Here is a 22,505-nt window from a genome sequence, read left to right on the forward strand (position 1 = left end):
AAAACAAGAGCCCCACAAGCAAGTCATGGGTTTTTGCTGTGGGATGTTGTCTTGCCTTGAAACCAGCTGAGACTGGAAATCAGGGACACCCCATATGGCTCCAAATCTCACAGAACCCGAACACTTGAATTTTGCTATTCATTTTAGCGGCCTGTTTTTAACCTCCTTTTTCCAGGGAATTCTTATCAACCAAGGATATAACGAATGTTCTGATTCCCAGCCAAGCTGAACCCGACTTCGCCCAGAAGGATTTTGCTGCTGCCTGGATAATAGATGTTGCTTGGGTGAATTAGTGAGCCCTTTTAGAATGCCTAGTGCCTAGGCAATGTCCACACTCTGTTGATCCCTCAGATAGGATTTGAAGTGATATTGTCCCCAATTAAAATGAATCCTTTTGTCTGTCACCAGGGACCCTTCCTGGGGACACGTTACTGTAGTAGAGGACATGCTTAAGATTGCAGTCTGGCACCATGTAATGTGTTCCGCCAGAATTCCTTCCATTTGGAAGCAGCTGCTTTTTAAAAAAGGATCTGTGGAGTTTAGTTAAATTGTGTTCTGTTCTCAGATGCAAAGCTAGAACAGTCCTGGAAGCATTTATGAAGTGGGGGGTGGGAGCAGTAGGGAGACTTCAGAAGCATTTCCAGTTAATTTTTCCATTTCCTGCTCAAGGCCCAAGAAGTCTACCCCCAGTATTTTGTTAGAGCAATAAGATCTAATGAAATGTCAGTGAGTGAGGCAGAAGACCCCTAAGAATTCCAAAGGAAATATCCTTATTCTTAAAATCCAAGGGATTGATTGATTTCAAAAATGGGTTTGCAGTATATATGTTACATTTCTAAAATATCATGATTTTGTGTTGTAAACTGTAATTGTGTTTACCAGGAAGAAGCTCACTTAAATTTTCTACATTGTCAGTTTGGAAGTGTTGATATAGTTTGGCATCTTTTCTGGGAGCACAAGGAATATAATGTCCATGGTGGCTGGAGAAAAGTGTTCGTGCCATTTTTACCAGTTGCCCAGCATTGCCACTGAAGGTTTGACTTAGTGTTAGCCAGTACATATCTGTCACTCATTCATTTTCAGCCCATAAATATTGATTGACGACTCCCTATGAAATCAGCGTTGGGAATGTAACAGAAAGCAAGACCCTGATCTCAAAGGCTTACAACTGAGCAGGACAACAAACGTAAAAAAAACAATCATACAAATAATTATTTTGCTGAAATTGTGATAAATGACACAAAGGAGATGTACAGGGTGCTGTAAGACTAGATAATTAGGGGAGAAGGAGGTCGGCTAGCCTGTTGGTTGGTGGGATCAAGAAAGGCTTTCCTAGGGAGGGATGTTTGAGATAAAGCTTGCAGTATAAGTAGGAGTTGGCCATGTGAAGAGAAGAGAGAAACGCAGTCTAGGCAAAAGGGAGTAGCTTATGCAACACTGAGAGGATGGAGGAATTTATCACTTACTAAACTGCTGGGCACTGTCTACGTGCTTCCACATATGCAGTCGCTTTTAATCTTCACCCTTCATCTACAAACGAGGTCAAGAACGTCCAGAGCAATCATGTAGCTTGTCCAAGGCCACACAAGTGATTGGAGATGGTAGAGCCAGGCTTGGACCCACCAATCTCCTGACTCTGAGCCCAGCACTGTCATGGCCCTGCACTGCCCAGGCCTGGTTGTTCCTCCTTGGATTTCTCCCACAGATTTTTCAGATTCAGGTACCCTCAGGGTAAGGAGTGCTCCACAATTTCCGCACTATCAACTCAAGATTTACTTTTACTATTACCAGCAATTGCAGATGATGCTGAACCCTTACCATGGTTCAGTGTCTAAACCAACCTCGCATTTTTCTCTCTTGTTCCACGCCTTGTCCCCTTTGCATCATCAGGACTTCAGCAGCAGAGACCATGGCCTCTAGGATGCGCTTCACTTGGAGCCATACCTAATAAAGGCAAAGTGCAACCATTAGTGGTCAGCACTGGTCATTCTTCATCACAGTTCATTTCAGTTTTACTTTTCCATTTAGATGAGGCACCTGAGATACAGAGACACCATGCAGCTTGCTTGAAAGCAAACAGTAATTGGGCCCTCTAATTGAAGTTTACGTGCAAATTTCTAAAACTGCTATCTGCCTAGCCGTTCACTCCTCCTAGGAACACAAGCTGTATTGATAGGTGACGAGGAGCCAGGGAGCCATGGTCCTGTGGGCTTGGAAGCTCGGAAGAGGGGGAGTTAAGCTGCTGCATCTCTTCTTCATTCCGGGAGGAGCCAGTAGTGGGATAGCCGTGGCAGAACTTACCAGAGGTGAACGGGGCACATGCTAAACCAAAAAACCAAACCACCTGCTGTTGAGGTGATTCGGACTCATGGCAACCCAGTGTGTTGCAGAGTAGGACTGCACTCCTGCTAGACCTGTGCCAACAGGGCTACAAAGAAATTTGGCCCTTTACCTTTTATAGCTCTGGAAAAGCATTATGGGTTCTTCTGAAAGGATAAGCAGTGGCACTTTAACCAGTTTCCCTCAGTCCATTTGTCCAGGTCCGAAAGTAGGGTTATTAATGAGAAATCATGTGTTAGAGAGAAAAGAGCACTTGACCTGGAAAACAATAGGTCAGAGTCCCAACCCCTTTACTTATTACTTTGGATACTGGGTCAAGTCTTTTAGCCTATGTAAGCCTCAATTTTCTTATCTGTAAATTGGGGGATAATTATACTCAACTCAAATTATTTTGATGCAGAAGCTAGAAAGAACTATAAAAATTCTGGGTGATATTATTTTTGAAATCCACATCAAAGGAACTCAAAGATTCTTGCAGGTGAAGAAGTGTCGGCGTGCCCTAAGAGTTTTGTTCTGAAGGCACTGTGTGATCTCTTAGGAACGTTATAGTTTGACACAAGGGATAAATCACCTTGGTTTCTCGGAAGTGAATTATAACCATCCTCAACCATCCCAGTTGATTAAACAGGATCCAGGGGTGTTACTCAGGGTTTTTCCCCACTGTTTAGACAACAGGGACTAACAAATGACTTGAAGGGATTAGAAGTGAGATTCTGACCGAGGGCTGACCTGAGCCAGGGATGGAGCCAGGAACAGAACCCAGGAGTCCAAGAGTTCTGCCTCTGAGTCTGCACTTGGAATCAGACTTTCTGCTTCCTTTGTAATATTTCATCCAAGTGAAGGCTTAAATCTTAACATCTATGTTTTAAATGACCCAAATTTTAAGCAGATGATAGCAAAGAAAGCCATAAAACTGTGAAAGAATACTCCTTCCAGTAATCCATCTGAAAAGTGCCCTTACAGGAAACATTGGCTCCTTTCTGTGTTTGTTTGAACATGATTTTATTTATAGGGAACCCCCTCCTTAAGTTCTTTTAGATCAAAATACTTCTAAGTTCCCTCTCCCTGTTGGAGTGTGCAGGGTTTCCAGAAAAACAGCCAACTAATTTTTCTCTGAAATTTCCATGCAGTCTAATAGTTCTTGGGAAGGCAGGTGGGGGTTGGGAGAGGAGAGGGCGGAGGACAGCAGAGCCTTTGGCCTCGACATGAATGTTGTGGACCAATATCCCCTGCTGCATTTGTTAACTGTACAAGTATGTGTGGTTTGGAACTGAAACGAGAAGCCTTTTCCAAAGCAACGTTCTGCTGGCTCAGGTTGCATCTTCTAGTCTACGTGTATTGGGCCACATTTGTCTGTTCCCAAGGAAAGTTTATGAAAATGACACAGATGCAGCCATGCTTTGTGGTGCCTTTGAAGCTGTGTAGAAAAGCCCACCACCCTTCAAACAGACCAGGCCAGAGCAGGACGCCAAGCCACGTGACCATGCTCAGTTCTCTGCATAAACATGGCAGTGTGTGATGGTAGTATTTGAAAAGGTACTTAGACAGAAAGCTACAGAGACCTAGGAGGGGCCATTTCACAATAGAAGGCAAGGATACCACTGAAAAGAGAGGAGTATCTGACTCTGGGCTTGTTTGTTCCTCTAAATGCCATCTGTTGTAGGCTTTGAGTTGCATGATGTTTTAGGAAAGTAGCAGATGAAGATTTAGGAAGCTGAACCCTGAGATTTCCTCCAAAATATTGCTTCACCTTTTTAGTCAAGACTGGGGGTGGTGGAGGGGAGAAGTGGGAGTTGGCAGAACTTGAAATATTTAAACTAATTTAGCAAAGCTCAGGAGTGTTGACTCTTATCTCCTTCTTTAAGTTAGATAAGGAGGAAGGGGGAATTTGAAGGATAATGATAGATGAGTGTTTAAGAATATAGCCATCAGGACTCTGATAACGTTCTGGAATCCCAGGACCCTTATATTGTGCACGTAGATGTAAATTCCGCTTGCTCTGGGAGCTTTCGAGAAACCTTTTGGTCGATTTCACAGACAAGATTTATGGTGGGCGTATTTGACTTTTACATTAAAAACACTCCCAAGACACCACCCAAAATTTGCTAAAGACACTTTCTGTTAATGGCTTCTTAGATATGAAATAGAAGTAGATTTTCTTAAGGAAATAATCTTTCCTGTAACATAGCCCTTTTTCTTGCAGGGTTTACATCTTACCCATGATTCTTCAGGATAAAAGGGTTAAGAGCCTCTTGGGTCACCAGAGCCGGAAGGCAGTCAGGTTGGACAGATCAGAAGAAATAATCAGCAAAGGGAATTTAGGAAATGTACCCACTGACACTTTCATTCTAATGTGGCAATACTGCTTTTAATTGTCCTGTTCTCAAAGCAGCCATTTGCAATAATTAGTATTATACATAGCACACCAAGCAAATTTGGTTTGAACTGAGCCTTTAGGGAACTTCCAAAGGTAAAAAGTATAATGAAAATAAAAATGTTTGTTAGGATACACCAGTGCTCTCAATTTTTTTCAACTAATATTCCTTTAAAGCCAGAGGAGAATGAACTAATGCCTTAGGTATGGGGGGTGGGGGGTAGAGCAAGTCCGCCATTTCTTTGGAAGTTTCTGTTTTATCCTTAAAATGTAAATGACTTTTACATTTTATTTCATGGTTATTTTTATTAAGAAAATATTTCTAATTGCTACCCAGTAAAATTAACACTTCAGAAAGATATACCGTCTTATCCTGAGGCTACTGCCCCAGCACCATGTTACCCTTTAGACCTCAGTTGTTGTTGTTGTTAGGTGCCATCAAGTCAATTTTCAACTCATACCAACCCCATGTGACAGAGTAGGACTGCTCCCATAGGGTTTTCTAGGCTGTAGTCTTTATAGGGGCAGATCAGCAGGTCTTTCTCCCACAGAGACCTTAGTAGCAGCAGTATAAAGACATGTGTATTGGTAATGGTGAGTATCTGGAGCTTAGTACATATTTATGGTGAAAGAATACAACCCTGATGCACACCTTTCCTGACTTTAAACCAATCAGCATCCCCTTGTTCTGTCCGAACAACTGCCTCTTGATCTATGTAAAGGTTCCTCATGACCACGATTAAGTGTTCTGGAATTCCCATTCTTACCAATGTTATCCATCATTTGTTATGATCCACACAGTCGAATGCCTTTGCATAGTCAATAAAACACAGGTAAACATCCTTCTGGTATTCTCTGCTTTCAGCCAGAATCCATCTGACATCAGCAATGATATTCCTGGTTCCACATCCTCTTCTGAAACTGGCCTGAATTTCTGTTGCAGCCGTTTTTGAATGATCTTCAGCAAAATTTTGCATGCGTGTGATATTAATGATATTTTTCTATAATTTCCACATTCGGTTGCATCACCTTTCTTGGGAATAAGCATAAATATGGATCTCTTCCAGTCAGTTGGCCAGGAAGCTATCTTCCATATTTCTTGGCATAGATGAGTGAGCACCTCCAGCGCTGCATCTGTTTGTTGAAACATCTCAACTGATATTCCATCAATTCCTGGAGCCGTTTTTCGCCGATGCCTTCAGAGCAGCTGACTTCTTCCTTCAGTACCATCAGTTCCTGATCATATGCCACCTCTTGAAATGGTTGAATATCAACTAATTCTTTTTGGTATAATGACTCTGTGTATTCCTTCCATCTTCTTTTGATGCTTCCTGCGTTGTTTAATATTTTCCCCATAGAATCCTTCACTATTGCAACTCGAGGCTTGAATTTTTTCTTCAGTTCTTTCAGCTTGAGAAATGCCAAGCATGTTCTTTCCTTTTGGTTTTCCATTTCCAGCTCTTTGCACATGTCATTATAATACTTTACTTTGTCTTCTCCAGATGCCCTTTGAAATCTTCTGTTCAGTTCTTTTACTTCAGCAATTCTTCCTTTTGCTTTAGATGCTCGACATTTGTGAGCAAGTTTCAGAGTCTCTTCTGACATCCATTCTTGGCCTTTTCTTTCTTTGCTGCCTTTTCGATGACCTCTTGCTTTCTTCATGTATGATGTCCTTGATGTCATTCCACAACTCGTCTGGTCTTCGGTCACTAGTGTTCAACGCGTCAAATCTGTTCTTCAGGTGGTGGTCTCTAAATTCAGGTGGGATGTACTCAAGGTCATATCTTGACTCTCGTGGACTTGCTCTGATTTTTTTCAGTTTCAGCTTGAACTTGCAGATAAGCAATTGATGGTCTATTCCACAGTAGGCCCCTGGCCTTGTTCTGACTGATGATATTGAGATTTTCCATCGTCTCTTTCCACAGATGTAGTCGATTTGATTCCTGTGTGTTCCATCTGGCGAGGTCCATGTGTATGGTCGCCGTTTATGTTGGTGAAAGAAGGTATTTGCAATGAAGAAGTCATTAGTCTTGCAAAATTCTATCATTCGCTCTCTGGCATTATTTCTATCACCAAGGCCCTGTTTTCCAACTACTGACCCGTCTTCTTTGTTTCCAACTTTTGCATTCCAATCACCAGTAATTATCAGTGCATCTTGATTGCATGTATGATCAATTTCAGACTGCAGCGGCTGATAAAAATCTTCTATTTCTTCATCTTTGGCCCTAGTGGTTGGTGTGATGTTTACCTGTGTTTTATTGACTATGCAAAGGCATTCGACTGTGTGGATCATAACAAATCATGGATAACATTGCAAAGAACGGGAGTTCCAGAACACTTAATTGTGCTCATAAGGAACCTTTAAAATAGATCAAGAGGCAGTTGTTCGGACAGAACAAGGGGATGCTGATTGGTTTAAAGTCAGGAAAAGTATGCATCAGGGTTGTATTCTTTCACCATACCTATTCAATTTGTATGCTGAGCAAATAATATGAGAAGCTGGACTATATGAAGAAGAACGGGGCATCAGGATTGGAGGAAGGCTCATTAACAACCTGCGTTATGCAGATGATGCAAACTTGCTTGCTGCAAGTGAAGAGGACTTGAAGCACTTATTGATGAAGATCAAAGATCACAGCCTTCAGTATGGATTGCACCTCAACATAAAGAAAATGAAAATCCTCACAACTGGACCAATGAGCAACATCATGATAAATGGAGAAAAGATTGAAGTTGTCAAGGATTTCATTTGACTTGGATCCACAATCAATAGCCATGGAAGCGGCAGTCAAGAAATCAAACGACACATTGCATTGGGTAAATCTGCTGCAAAGGAACTCCTTAAAGTGTTGAGGAGCAAAGATGTTACCTTGAAGACTAAGGTGCGCCTGACCCAAGCCATGGTATTTTCAATCGCATCGTAGGCATGTGAAAGCTGGACAATGAATAAGGAAGACCGAAGAAGAATTGACACCTTTGAATTGTGGCAAAGAATATTGAATATACCATGGACTGCCAAAAGAACGAACAAATCTGTCTTAGAAGAAGTACAACCAGAATGCTCCTTAGAAGCAAGGATGGCAAGACTGCGTCTTATATACTTTGGACGTGTTGTCAGGAGGGATGAGTCCCTGGACAAGGACATCATGCTTGGCAGAGTGCAGGGTCAGTGGAAAAGAGGAGGACCCTCAATGAGGTGGATCGACACAGTGGCTTCAACAATGAGGTCAAGCATAACAACGATGGTAGGGATGGCGCAGGACCAGGCAGTATTTCGTTCTGTTGTGCATAGGGTTGCTATGAGTCGCAACCGACTCAGCGGCACCTAACAACAAGTACATATTTAACCATGGTCCTTGGATTCTTATCTTTGAGCGTATCTGTCTTTTGGCTTGGTAACCATCTGCTACTTGGGGCTGCCGATGTGTTTAGTTAATATGTCAGTGTCATCATGAGAAGGAATTACATTTCAGTGAAACTGAAAAATTATAGCTGGGTCTACCTGAAGGGAAGGAACTGTACAGATCTCTCCTCTGCTGTCCAAAGGTGGCGCAGTGGATATAGTGGCAGCCACTTTCTCTCTCTTCTGCCTACCCTTGGGTGTGTATGAGGTGAGAGCCTTATATTCTCACTTCCTGATCTTTCTAGAGCAGGTCTTTCCAGAGAATGCTTGAAGGTAGATGAATCATCTTCTCATCCCTCACTCTACCTGAGCAACCCCAGAAGAGGTAACAACACTAAGAGATGTGTTAATGACACAGGATGTCTAACTCCAGTCTGAAATTAAGCAGATGATGTTACAGGATAGGATCTTTTTAAGAAACATCTTAACAGTCCTTCATACCTTATAAGTTAAAATTCATCTCACAGGAACACATAAGCAGAGAAATCTTATTTTGTAAGATAGACTTCTTCCCTCTTGCTGAACTCTAATAGTGCACTTCCCTTTCACTCAAAGGCTCCAGATGATGCCGTTCTCATTATAACATAACTTATGGAAAGTTCAGATCTGGTGCTGAAAACAAGAGAAAAGGAAAGAGCGTGTGTTCGTGCATACACGTGTTTTAGAAAAGCCTTTCCATTTCTGAAATCCCATGACTCATTTTTATGCAAGATTATCTGTTAGGGGGAAAAAGAAACAACACTTTTTTGGTCATGGTACATTATAATCATTTTAGAAAGGGGAGTGTCTATTCTTTGGCATTTTTGGCATGCAGAGATGAATGCCTTCATGGAAATGGCACAATCTTGCTTTCAAAAAGTAAAAACCAGCTGAATTTAGGCAGATACATGTTTTTGGTTTTTTTTGTGTGCTTTAAGTGAAAGTTTACAAATCAAGTCAGTCTCTCACACAAAAACTTACATACACCTTGCTACATACACCCCATTGCTCTCCCCCTAATGAGACAGCCTGCTCCCTCCTTCCACTCTCTCTTTTCGTGTCCATTTCACCAGCTTCTAACCCCCTCTACCCTCTCACCTCCCCTCCAGGCAGGAGATGCCAACATAGTCTCAAGTGTCCACCTGATCCAAGAACCTCACTCCTCACCAGCATCCCTCTAACCCATTGTCCAGTCTAATCTCTGTCTGAAGGGTTGGCTTTGGGAATGGTTCCTGTCCTGGGCCAACAGAAGGCCTTGGGGCCATGACCACTGGTGTCCTTCTAATCTCAGTCAGACCATTAAGTCTGGTCTTTTTACGAGAATTTGGGGTCTGCATCCCACTTGGGCAGATACTTCTTTAAAGTACAGTTCTTGCCTCTCAACCAGCAGGTCAGCACGTCCTTGCTCAAAGAAAACACAGTGGAAAGTGTGATTGCCTTCTGATTTGGGCTTCTTCCATTTAAAGATTAAGCAATCAATCTATAGGCCTTTCCTTGTTCAGTGAATTGATTTTTAAAATTCTGGGATGACTCACTTATATCCATAAAATATGCGTTTGAGATTTTGAATTCCGAGAGAAACGGAACTGTGTCTGTATTTCTTCCTGAGAAAATTTGTATTGTGCGTGTTAGAAAAGAATGAAGGGCCATTTACTATTTTTGGAGCTCCTCTGCAAAGGCATTAGATTTACTTACTTTTAGCTTTGGATGACTACCCTATGGAGCCCTGGTGGCACAGTGGTTAAGAGTTCGGCTGCTAGCCAAAAAGGTTGGCTGTTTGAATCCGCCAGCCATTCCTTGGATACCTTGGATATGGGGCATTTCCACTCTGTCCTGTAGGGTCGCTATGAGTCAGAATTGACTCAACGGTAACGGGCTTGGTTTTTGGTTTGGACCACCCAATATCTTTCATGGTTTCCCTTGTAGAATTCACCCATCTTTGCCCAGGATGAAGTTGAAATTTCCCCTAAATAGAGGATCCAGGTTTGAGTTCAAATCCCCTGCTCCCAGAGAGCAACATATAGTAAGGTAATTCTGAGATACACAGAGAACACGTGGACTCCTACCCACTGCTGTGAAGTCGATTCTGACTCATAGTGACACTATAGGACAGAGTATAACTGCCCCATAGAGTTTCCAAAGAGCGTCTGGCGGATTCAAACTGCCGACCTCTTGGTTAGCAGCCATAGCACTTAACTACTATGCTACCAGGGTTTCCACACGTGGATTAGCAGGGGGAAAAGGCTCAGAATTGTATTACAAGTAAAGACTTTTAAGCTTTGGGGAAGAAAAAGTAGGTTAGGTGTTCTAATTAACCCTGAGTTTTCTTGGCTTGATACCTTTATCAGTACCCTTTTGCCGGACCGCCTCTCAAAGACAGATTCTTGCTAAGTTTCTCACTAATTTGTCAAGTGGGGGGAGAAAAGATTGAATTAGTAAAACATTTTAATCGTAATGTACTCTAAAGGAAACAGTTTTATTATATTGGGCTTATGTAACTCAAGCCAGAGTAATAACATCACTAATGTAGATCCTCTGTAGATCTGCTTTAACAAGTAGCGGAAGCTGACTTCTAATTAGCACAGAATTTGTATATATGGGTCTGTTTGGGTCCTTTTAGAGCAGAAGTTTTCCAAGTATGGTCTGGAGGCCTGTGGGGGCCCTAAAGCCCTTTCAGTAAGTCCATAAGGGCAAACAATTTTTATATATTCATATATATACACAGATGTATATCTTATATATTCATACGTTAAGAGTTATATATGTTAGATATAAGTATATATGTAAGGAGCCCTGGTGGCAGAGTGATTAAGAACTTGGCTGCTAACCAAAAGGTCAGCAGTTTGAATCCACCAGCTGCACCTTGGAAACCCTATGGGGCAGTTCTACTTTGTACCTGTAGGGTTGCTATGAGTTGGAATTGACTCAATGGCAATGGGTTTGGTTTTGTCTTATGTATATGTAAAGCTATTTTTATAATAATAGTCTAATGAGTGTACAGTGGAGTTTTCCAGAAGCTACACAAAGTGTGATGATGTAACAGTTTGAATGTAGAAACAGATATGAGAATCTAGCTGATTTCCATTAAGCAAGACTTAAAGAGATTTACAGCAATGTAAAACAATGCCACTCTTCTCACCTTCTGTGAGTCTGTGATTTTGTGAGCATGCTCTCTACCTGCCAATGAGTGCCTGTGCCTGGTTAATTTCCTTGACAAGCTGTTCTGTTTGAAAATATGGTGATGATCCATCATCCTGCTGATAAATAGCGCATATCAGCAGTGGTGGATTAATTTGGATTAAACTATCGGAGCCACTGTAATGTGAGCTCCCCCCCTGGCTTTCTGCCAACATCGTCAGCCTTCCTGGTTTGCGCCCTGACTTTTACTGGGTTTCTTGAAGTAACAATTGGAAAAGATTTTATCGCATATCAGAAAGACCTCTTGCAATCATTTACCTAATTTAGGCTACACCTTAACCTACCAGCCCAATAAATTTTGACACCAGTGGCATGGCAAGTGCGGAACAGATAACTTCAAAGTGCAAAGTCCACCTTGTTAAAAAGGCCGCTTGACTTTGTTGGCATTGCCCAGAGCTCTTTCAGGTAATCGAGAAGGTGTACCTGTTTTAGTTTCCTTGGCAAAACCTCGGCTTTCTCCCCTAGCAAAGTTGGTGGAACAGGACAAACCCACAGTATTTGGATAAGCTCCTTTGAACTCCTTGTGGAGGGCAGTTTTTATGAGGCAGTTATTCTGTGTTAACACCAGAGACAGCTCCTAGCAGATTTTCCCCAAACATACTTCAAACATAGATAATGGCAGGGGTGACCCAAGCTGTACCATAAAATCCCAGGGACTGCAGGAGACTTCAAAGGAAGTCAGAGCAAAGCTTCACCTCTCATGACAAGGAGTATGGGTCACAGGAATCCTGGCTGACCCTGGTGGGTCAGGACTGGTTGAATCCACTGTAACCTTACTAATGCCCGGATGGACAGAGGGTGGACTCACCCGTTCCCTATGCTCCACTGATTGACCCCAGCAGGGCAAGGAGGGTGGTAGTAACTAGCACCTGCCCACCTCATAGGGCGTGAAAGGCCAAACTACCACATGTAAAGTGTCTTTATATCCCTTAGCTACAAGATGCTAACCTCAAAGAGTTTTAATTTTTTTGTTTGAACTATTGCGGAGCCAGTACTGAACTTGCGATGTTCAGATTTGGTTTGCTTAGTAAACACACTGGATCAAGCATAGGCAACATTACAGTAGAAATTTGTTAATTGATATGAGTATTTATTGAGCTCTGACTGTATTCCAGGCATAAATAGGCATTAAGTACTGCTTTAAAGAATCCCAGATTCTTGAGAATCACCAAGCTGTTGGTGTGTTAATATTTTTAAATCAGTTTTATATGTTCATCAAAGCAAGTTTCCTATAGCTTTCTTGGCATAGGATTTGAGTTACTAGTGATTTGAGTTACTGTTTGTTCTTGAAAACAACAAAGTTACATTTGTGGGAATGGGGAGCAGCATTTTTTTCCATGTTATTATTACCAGATCCATCAGAGCTCTTCCAAAACAGACGGTTATATTTTTGCTAATTGTTTATAATTAGCTGATGATCCTTTGATGTTTTAATTATACTTCATATGTGTTTAGTAAGTGTTATTTAATATCTACTCCATAATAAGAGCAGTGTTTAAAAACCTGTGATCTTGACCATAATTATTTTGCTATAACAAAATTTTCTGTATCTTTTTTTTTGCCATTGTGCTTTAAGTGAAAGTTTACAACTCAAGTCAGTTTCTCATACAAATACTTATACACACACTGTTATGTGACCCTAGCTGCCCTCCCTACAATGGGACAGCACACTCCTCCTCTCCGCCCTGTATTTCCATGTCTATTCAACCAGCTCCTGTCCCCCTCTGCCTTCTCATCTTGCCTCTGCACAGGAGCTGCCCATTTTTTTTTTTTTTTTTTTTTATCTACTTGAGCCAAGAAGCACACTCTTCATCAGTATCATTTTTATGTCTTAATAGTCCAGTCTAATCTTTGTCTGAAGAGTTGGCTTCAGGAATGGCTTTAGTTGTGGGCTAACAGAGAGTCTGGGGGCCATGTGTTCTGGGGTCCCTCCAGTCTCAGTCAAGCCATCAAGTCTGGTCTTTTTACTAGAATTTGAGTTCTGCACCCCACTTTTCTCCTGCTCCGTCAGGGACAGTCTGTTGTGTTCCTTGTCAGGGTGGTCATTGGTGGTAGCCGGACACCATCTAGTTCTTCCAGTCTCAGGCAGATGGAATCTCTGGTTTGTGTGTCCCTTTCTTTCTCTCGGGCTTATATTTTCCTTATGTCTTTGGTGTTCATTTTCCTTTGCTCCAGGTAGGTTGGGACCAATTGATGCATCTTAGATGGCCACTTGGAAGCTTTTAAGACCCCAGACTCCACTCACCAAAGTAGGATGCAGAACATTTTCTTAATGAACTTTGTTATGCCAGTTGACCTAGAAGTCCCCTGAAAACATGGTCCCCTGTCCCTGCTACTCTATCCTTCGAAGTGTTTGGTTGTATTCAGGAAATTTCTTAGCTTTTGGTTTAGTCCGTTTGTGCTGACTTCTCCTGTATTGTGTGTTGTCCTTCCTTTCACCTAAAATAATTCTTGTCTACTATCTAGTTAGTGAATACCCCTCTCCCTCCCTCCCCACCCTCATAACCATCAAAGAATGTTTTCTTCTGTGTTTAAACCTTTTCTTGAGTTTTTATAATAGTGGTCTCATGTAATATTTGTCCTTTTGTAACTGGCTGATTTCACTCAGCATAATGCCTTCCAGATTGATCCATGTTATGAGTTGTTTTGTGGATTCATCGTTGTTCTTTATTGTTGTGTAATATTCCATTGTGTGAATATACCACAATTTGTTTATCCATTCATCCATTGATGGGCATCTAGGTTGTTCCCATCCTTTTGCTATTGTGAACAGTGCGGCAGTGAACATGGGTGTGCATTCTATATCTTTTAAAATTAAATTTTATTTTATTAAAGTACATGTTCATACTTTTAAAAGTCAGTCTTTGTACATGTCTGAAAACAAAAAAAACAGCAGTCTCCCACCCCACTTTTCCCTAACCCTTATTCTGCTTCCCCAGAGGCAACCACTTTCAACAATTCCAGCTGTTTCTTCAGGTCTTTACCTCCAGATTTCTAAAAAACATGACCATACTGCTATTCCTTGACATCCTATGGCTTATGTACACATACATGTTTCCTCCCCCCATCCTTCAATAGTTACAGCGTCATTTTTGGATAAATCAGTGTTCTGTGTTTATATCATTATGGCTATGTAAATAGAATTCCCAGTGAAGCCACATAGGCTACTATGATTATTTCCTTTTTTGTTCAATTTTTTGGTTTATGTATTCTTTCTAGGGTTGTTGTTGTTAGGTACCTATGTACAAGAGAACGAAACACTGCCCAGTTATAGCAACCCTATGTACAACAGAACGAAACACTGCCCGGTCCTGTGCCATCCTTATAATCGCTATGCTTGAGCCCATTCTTGCAACCACTGTGTCAGTCCGTCTTGTTGGGGGTCTTCTGCTTTTCCTCTGACCCTCTACTTTACTAAGCATGGTGTCCTTTTCCAGGAACTGTTCCCTCCTGATAACATGCCCAAAGTACGCGAGACAAAGTCTCACCATCCTTGCTTCTAAGGAGCATTTTGGCCGTACTTCTTCCAAGACGGATTTGTTCACTCTTTTGGCAGTCCGTGGTATATTCAGTATTCTTTGCCAACATAATAATTCAAAGGCATCAATCCTTCTTCAGTCTTCCTCATTCGTTGTCCAGCTTTTGCATGCATATGAGGCGATTGAAAACACCATGGCTTGGGTCAGGTGCACCTTTGTCTCAAGGAGACATCTTTGCCTTTGAACACTTTAAAGAGGTCTTTTGTAACAGATTTGCCCAGTGCAGCGCATCGTTGGATTTCTTGACTGCTGTTTCTGTGAGTGTTGATTGTGGATTCAAGTAAAATAAGTTGGTAACTGCTTTTATTAATGTTGTTTGCTTAGTTTTCTTTATGTTGTTGTTGTGTGCTGTCAAGTTGATTCCAACTCTATATGACAGAGTAGAACTGCCCCTTAGGGTTTCCTAGGCTGTAATCTTTATGGGAACAGATTGCCAGATCTTTCTTCTGCAGAGTTGCAGGTGGGTTCGAAACCGCCGACCTTTCGGTTAACAGCTGAGTGTTTACCCTAGGGTTAGTAACTGCTTTTTTTAAAAAAAATTTACTATCTAAACCTATTACTAATTTACCCCTAAACTCACCTCCATATGTTTAAATGCATTAGGTAATTTATCAGTTTCATTATTTTTCTTGGAAATTCTAGATGTCTCCTCCTGCAGTCTGGACTGGTCGCTTCCTAGGCCTACTATAGAACTACCAGCCCAGGCCTGCCCTGTTTCTTACTCCCGTTTGTTTGTTTTGGTCTTTTTCTTCCATGATAGAGACGTTCTTCAAATGTTTGGTGAATCTTAACTATCTATTTTGCTCTTTTTTAAAGATGAGGCACTACAAAGCAGATTGGAAGCTCTCTGTGTGGGGTCCCTGGGGCCTCACTTTGGGATGATCAGGTGGGGACCTGTTGATTCTAGTTTTCTGCTAAGAAGAGGCAGACTGAGTGTGGGTAATAGAGAGAACCTACAGGTTTAACTGCTCCTTTTGCAGACTTTTAACCAGTCTTCGTGTTTTCAACACCTCATGGACATGCCTCCCTGTTCCTCCCTTATGCGCCAGGCCGTCAGAGTGACTTGGTGCCTCCATTTTTCTGAAATCTAACAGAGGTCTTTCATATTAATTAGCTTACTACTTCGTACCTTCCACTCCTGCAGGCTTACCTTTCAACACCACTTGTCCATCTGCTTTTCAGCTTCTAAAATATTGTTGACATCTTCTCTTTATCCTTTTGGATTCATGCCATTTGTATTCCTTTGCTTTCACTTTAGTGGGGTCTCTGGATTAGATCTGTCATATTTAATCAGAAGTCCTATAATTCAGACATTTCAGTAATTCATTCATCCTTTCTGGCTGTCTTTTCCATCCTATCTCCAACCAGTAGCTCTGAATTAGTGCAGTTTTACTGAAACCCATCTTTATTATTTCTGTGAAAATTTTAAGTTTGGTGGTATTAATAAATAATAATAACATCATTGCTACCATTTTTAAGCCTTTACTGTGATCAGATATGGGTCTATGTGCTTTACATGTTTTAGATCATTTAATCATCACAACGACCTTTTGGAAGCATCTGATTAGGCAGGTAGTGTCTGTTCCTCCCCCAGAAGGCTTGAGGATGCATCTGGTGAGAAGTGGTTGCCAGTCCCAAGCCCAGCTTTGAGTCTGGTATTGGTCTTTAATCTCTCATCCTGTGTGTTGTAAAGAAACAGGTTGTAGAAGGCTCTTGTCAGATCCCAGGAACATGAAAGAAATTACACACCCAAAGGCAGTGACATGGCCCTGTCACCACCCCTCATTGAACCATAAAAGCCATTCAGAGGGGCCAGCAGCTGGTGAGCGACTGTACTTAGATCCTGGGTGCTGATGGGTGTTTTGTAGTTTCCAGGGGAAGTTGCTGAAAGTTTTCTTATCTTGACACTCCAAGGGCAAGAGGTCTTTCTTCAAAGGGAAGCACTTGTTTCAGAAAGATGTGGAAAGAACATAAAATCACAGGTTCTTCCCCAGTTCTGGAAAAGAAATGGGAAGGAGGATTGTGGCCATTGGTGTAAAAAGAAAGGAAGCATTTGCAGGAATGAAGGAGGAGCCCTGTGTGGATCCCACATCTGTAATGTAAGGTTACTAGGGCCTGTTTGGGAGTCAGACAGCCCTGGATCTGAGTCATTGCATGACTACTTTTTTCTTCTTTTTTAATTTAAAAAGAACTCATTCACGGGAGCAACAAAAACTTAATACATTTAGGAATAACCTGAAGAAAGTTTTACAAGCTTTTCTTGATATTGCCTTGACTACATCATTTAACCCCTCTTTTTTGTTTTCACATTGTCATGTTTTACATATCGACATCTCTGTTTCCCTATTTTCAGTGTTTTCGTTTTGATTTATTTTTGTGACTTCCCGATCTGGATTGATATCTGGTTGTTCTGTCCTGTGTTCTAGTCTTAGGTTGTTATCTGACGTATTGATTTTCTAACCAGGGGACTCTCTTTAATATTTCATGTAATTTTGGTTTGATTTTTACAAATTCCCTAAACTTCTGTTTACCTGGAAATGTCCTAATTTCGCTACCGTATTTGAGAGACAGTTTTGCTGGATATATAATTCTTGGCTGGCAATTTTTTTCCCTCAAGGCTTTATATATGTCATCCCATTGCCTTCTTGCCTGCATGGTTTCCTTTGAGTAGTCAGAACTTAGTCTTATTGACTCTCTTTTGTAGATTACTTTTTATTTATCCCCACCTGCTCTTAAAATTCTCTTTATCTTTGGTTTTGGCAAGTTTGATTATAATATGTCTTCGTGACTTTCTTTTGGGATCTACCCTGTATGGGGTTTGATGAGCTTCTTGGATAGATACCTTCTCATCTTTCATGATATCAAGGGAAGTTTTCTGCCATCAAATATTCAACAATTCTCTCTATATTTTCTGTTATCCCCCCTTGTTCTGTTACTCCAGTCACTTGTAGGTTATTCCTCTTGATAGAGTCCCACATAATTCTTAGGGTTTCCTCATTTTTTTTTTTTAATTATTTTATCTGATTTTTCCCCAAGTAAGCTAATGTCAGGCGTTTATCTTCAGTCTCACTAATTTTGATTTCCATCGCCTGAATTCTGCTCCTGGGACTTTCTGTTGAGTTGTCTAATTCTGAAATTTTATTATTAATCTTTTGGATTTCTGTTTGCTGTCTCTATGGATTCTTGCAACCTGTTAAATTTGTCATTATGCATTTATATAACCTTCTTAAGTTCCTTTGTTGCCTTCTCTGTGTATTCCTTGGCTTGGTCTATGTTTTACCTGATCTTCTTCCTGATCTCTTGAAGAGCTCTGTATAATTAATCTTTTGAATTCTACCTCCAGTAATTCCAAGATTTTATCTTCCTCCTAGAGGTTTCTTGGTTCTTTATTTTGGTCACTTGCTGAACCCATCATGGTCTGCCTCTTTATGTGATTTGATATTGACTGTTGTCTCCAAGCCATTAATAAGCTATTACATTTACTTATTTTATGTTTTTTTCCTGCATCCTAGCTTCTTGTTTTGTTTTGCTTTGATATGTTCAAATAGGTTGGTTTTGTGAGCAGCTTTGATTATTGGTATCTTTGAAGCTGTCATGTCCTGTCACCAGGTGGTTAGAGCTGTTGCTAGGAATGTGAGCCCAGGAGTCCGTTTTCTTTTATGGATTCCGCTCAGGTGTCCAGGTTGTTGGTCACCGAGTGTGTGATGCAGGCTGTCACCTACAGTCCTAGATGGGCAGGGCTACGTAGGGGTGATTGGAGTAGGCCCAGGTATCTGGCTGCTCTAGGGGGTTATATGCTAAGCAAGGTATGTGGCTGACGGCTGCCCCTGAGTGTCTGACTGGAAGGCATGTCCCTGTCCGCCAGAGTGCGTAGGTGAGTGGGTTTTGCCACTGGACTTTGGGCACCCAGTACTGTTGGCTGTAAGGACAGGAAGGCACCACTTATTCTCAGACCCCTGGGTGTCTAGGTGGAGTAGGTGGGGCCACCAGTCCTTAGGTCCCTGATGTGGGTAGGTGAGGACTCTGCTTAATGGGCAGGGCAGTGTCAAATGTCACAGATCTGCCACACCCCCTTAGCTGTTGCAGTTGGAAATAGTCTTCAGGTATATTATACCCTGTGGTACTGTGCTAACGAGGGCCACACTGTTGAAATGGGCCCACACAGGCCTAGGTGGGATGAAAGGCATTCAGAGTCCATGGACTCCATGTGCCTGTGCTAGACAAAGGGCTGTGCCTGCCCTAAGTCCCTGGCTTAGGGGAGCTGACAGATTTTTTTTTTTCCTGTTTGTTAATTTGTTCCTTCTCCAAAGCTGGGAGAGTGGCTCAGGGCATGCAACAGTCCCACTTCTGGCCCACTGGGCATGCCAATTGCTGAAGCTGAACTGGACCAGAGCAGAGCAGGGAGGGGGCAGGTAAATGGGAGAGAGGTACTTCCAGAGGAGGGAAGAGTTTTTTTGATCCCTCACAGTAGGCCAGACACTTCCATTCAGCTTTCACAGATCCAGTGCCATCCCTCCTTGGCTCCACAGGCCCATGTAGACTCTTGGCTTCTCGGTTTCCCCCAGTGTGGAAAACGCCCTGCGCACCACCACCTGCCCCAGCTTGTAGGGTGCTGGCCAGGTCAGATCTGGCAAATTCTTGCTGCCTCTGAACTGTCTCTCCCTCCCTCTGCCACCCAGTCTGACTCCTCAACCTTGTCCTTGTTGCTCAGGGCCCACAGATTGTCACATATACTTGATTCACTTGTTTTTGGGGTCCCTGTTGTAAAAGAGACTACAGGAAGTGTCTGACTACTCCGCCATTTTGGCCCTACCTCCACACGGCCACTTCTTAGTTATGGCCTGTGGGGAGTCTTTTTTTACCCCTTAATATCTCAGATGTGAGATTCACTTAACTCATATGGAACGGGAATCTTAAATGCCTACCTTGGCAGTTATATGGATTAAATTATATAATGTGTATAAAGCACTTAGCCTGGTATGTGGCATGTAGTTAGTGCTCAAGAAATGTATTTGTGGAGGTTTTCTCTCTTGAATATATAACGTTGAGCCTAACTGAAATACAGGGTATTATGTCTTTAGCTCTTATTTATACTCTGTCTCTCAAAACTTAAGACCAGTTGCTATAGTGCTAAGACTGGGAGTTGATATGCTTTACTGGGTTTTCGTCTTTCCCATTCTCTTTCTTCACACAAAATAGACAATTCTGTCCAGACCCACAAACCTGTGATCAGCACCTTGTGATAGTCACATAGTTGGGATTGCTGGATGGAGGCATTTACCTGGGCTCTCAGTCTTTGTGTATGACAGCCGCATTGTAAAAGGTGTGCAGAGGCCACGAACTTGCTCTGAACCCGCTTGTGAAGAGCAGGTGATCCCAAACTATTGTTAGTGTCTGCTGTAAATGATATGCCTCTGGGTTCGAGCAGAGTTCAGCCAAGAGCCCCACATGACATGGAAATCTGTCCTGGAGCCAGGTTTGTCGGGCAGAAGTTATGTAGCGAATGTCTCCAAACATTGGCATCTGTTAGCTTCCAAGGGTAGGACAACCGAGAATGATGGAGTGCTCACGGAAATCAGGATGGGGCATGAGACCCTGTGACAGCTGACAAACTATGTCAGGCCACTGTTGCTCATCCAGCTCTTTTGATAAACAGCTTTAAACGTATTACGTGGCTTGGAAAGCATTCTTCAAAAATGGTTATATTTTCCAGACGCGTGACAGTCCACAGTTTAGTATTGTTTAAGGGTTTTGAGTTGTAGAATCGGATTCCACCTCAGCAGGCTGTTGGAACTATCAAGGGAATATCTGTCTGACTCCTGTCAGGAGAGTCTCACAATAATATTATCATGGAGGTCAGGCTCCCCTACGTCTGTTTAAATTAAAAAAAAAAAAATGCTCTCTGTTTCAGGGCTAGAGTGTAGGAAGAAAAGCTGCTTCTTTCACGTCTAGCTAGGGATGATGGGCTCCTTAACAGACTGCTTTCATTGGGGACCCTTTTTTTTCATGGGTTTTGCATAATGAAATTAGGAGAACTTTGGATCTTTGTGAGGCTTTGAGCCTTTGAAAATAAGCTGTTTCTAGTTTATAAACTTTCATTTAATAGTTCATTTCAAAGCTCATCTGCCCATTTGTCCCACTCTCAGAAATTTTGTCCTGGATGCCTTTTACCTGGGAAACCCTGGGTGTCATTGGGCAAGGGAGTGGCTTTTTGGGGGGAATGACATTCAGGCTAGGCAACTCATTTAAGACTTGAGACCAATCAGTGGACTTAGACTTGTCTAGATCTTGTGATTAGTACAGTGCTCAAGTGACAGATTTTTTTTTAACTTTTTATTGAAGTCTTATATACCATAGTTTGTTTTTTTTTTTAAGTTTGGGTGTAGGATTCATGGTATTTTCTTCTTATTCCCCAAACGCAATGGTGGAACTGACAAAGTAGCATAGAGCATCATTCTGATTTACTGTGCGGAAGTAATGGAAGTTCACATTCTTTTTGATCTGCCATTGTAAGATCAGAGGGAAAGCCTTCTTGACTAGAATCTCAGTGATCAGAATAACCTATCTGTATGTTCCCTTTAGAGCCCTAATGACGAAGTGGTTAAAGGGCTTGGCTGCTAACCAAAAGGTCAGCAGTTTGAACCCACCAGCCGTTCCTTGAAAACCCTGTGGGGTCAGTTCTCCTCTGCCCTACAGGTCACTGTGAGTTAGAATTGACTCGATGGCAGTGGTTTTTTTTGGTTTATGTTCCTTTGGGTACTGGAGGCAGTGAGGCCTCTTGGCAAAAGACAGGACTGCAAATTGTGAGACCAGAATCCTGATTCCAGCCCTGCCGACTGTGCTTTGGTCCTGTGCACAACTTTCTGTCCCCCCTCAGGTCAGTCTCCCCACTGGCAAAAAGGAAAGGGTCCTTCTTGCACTGACCGTCTGTGTGGCTGGGGTGACTAACCAGTTGTGTGGCTCCCAGGAGGAATGGCCCAGAGGGTGCTCCCTTCTTAGGGCTGGCCCTGCCATTAGGGAGGAAGCTGGGCAATGGGACAAAGAAAGCCCAGGCAGGATATATAAAAGCTTGACAATTTTTTCTAAAAATAAAAAGGCAGTATGTTAGTCTGAGGCAATGGTTGTACCTAAAATATTCCTTAGCAGCCTATGGCCCTAGCCTTAGCCCTAGCTGGGCTTAGCACCACTTAAGTTGGTTACATCTAATCCCCCGCAAGGGGCCAATTCTGTGGCCAAGTCTGCCTTGTCACTGCTTCATCCCTCCCTCTGATTTCACCCCTGGGAAGACTACAGAGTGGCTAGATCACATGGGTGGAGTGTGTCAGGACAGCCTATATAAAATACAACTTTCAGGGAACCTGTTGTAAATGGACCACTCCCCACATGCTCAGTCATTGTAGAGGGACTTAATAGTCATACTTTCTTTTAGTTCATGGCCAAGAAATCAGTTTTAAAAAGAATAAAAATCTTGACAAAGGCTATTTTGTACATGGAATGGATGTGTGTGGTGTGAAAAAGCAAATTCCAGAACATATTCCCTTTTGTTCCAATTCCCATATCAAATTAGTGCTCCTTAGCACTGCCCCGGATGCCAGCCTAAATATCAGTGCCGGAAGCGCATGGAAAAGGCAGTCCACAAAGCATACAGGGCGGACATGTGTGAGCAGTGAGT

General features: G+C 42.2%; 1 protein-coding gene across 12 annotated transcripts in view; it reads left to right on the forward strand.

The window, feature by feature from the left end:
* VPS13D (vacuolar protein sorting 13 homolog D) overlaps positions 1 to 22,505 on the forward strand; it is a 273,955-nt gene that overhangs the window by 208,806 nt on the left and 42,644 nt on the right. Inside the window, exon 69 of one of the 12 annotated variants that reach the window (XM_064281304.1) lies at positions 176 to 13,057. The exons of the other annotated variants lie outside the window; for them this stretch is intronic. Within the exon in view, the coding sequence (XP_064137374.1) occupies positions 176 to 293 (118 nt within the window). The 3' untranslated portion in view covers positions 294 to 13,057. Of the gene's footprint in view, positions 1 to 175; positions 13,058 to 22,505 lie in introns of those variants that run through there. 12 annotated transcript variants of the gene reach the window in all.

This window comes from Loxodonta africana, chromosome 3 (genome assembly GCF_030014295.1).
Source record: "Loxodonta africana isolate mLoxAfr1 chromosome 3, mLoxAfr1.hap2, whole genome shotgun sequence".
NCBI lineage: Eukaryota > Metazoa > Chordata > Mammalia > Proboscidea > Elephantidae > Loxodonta > Loxodonta africana.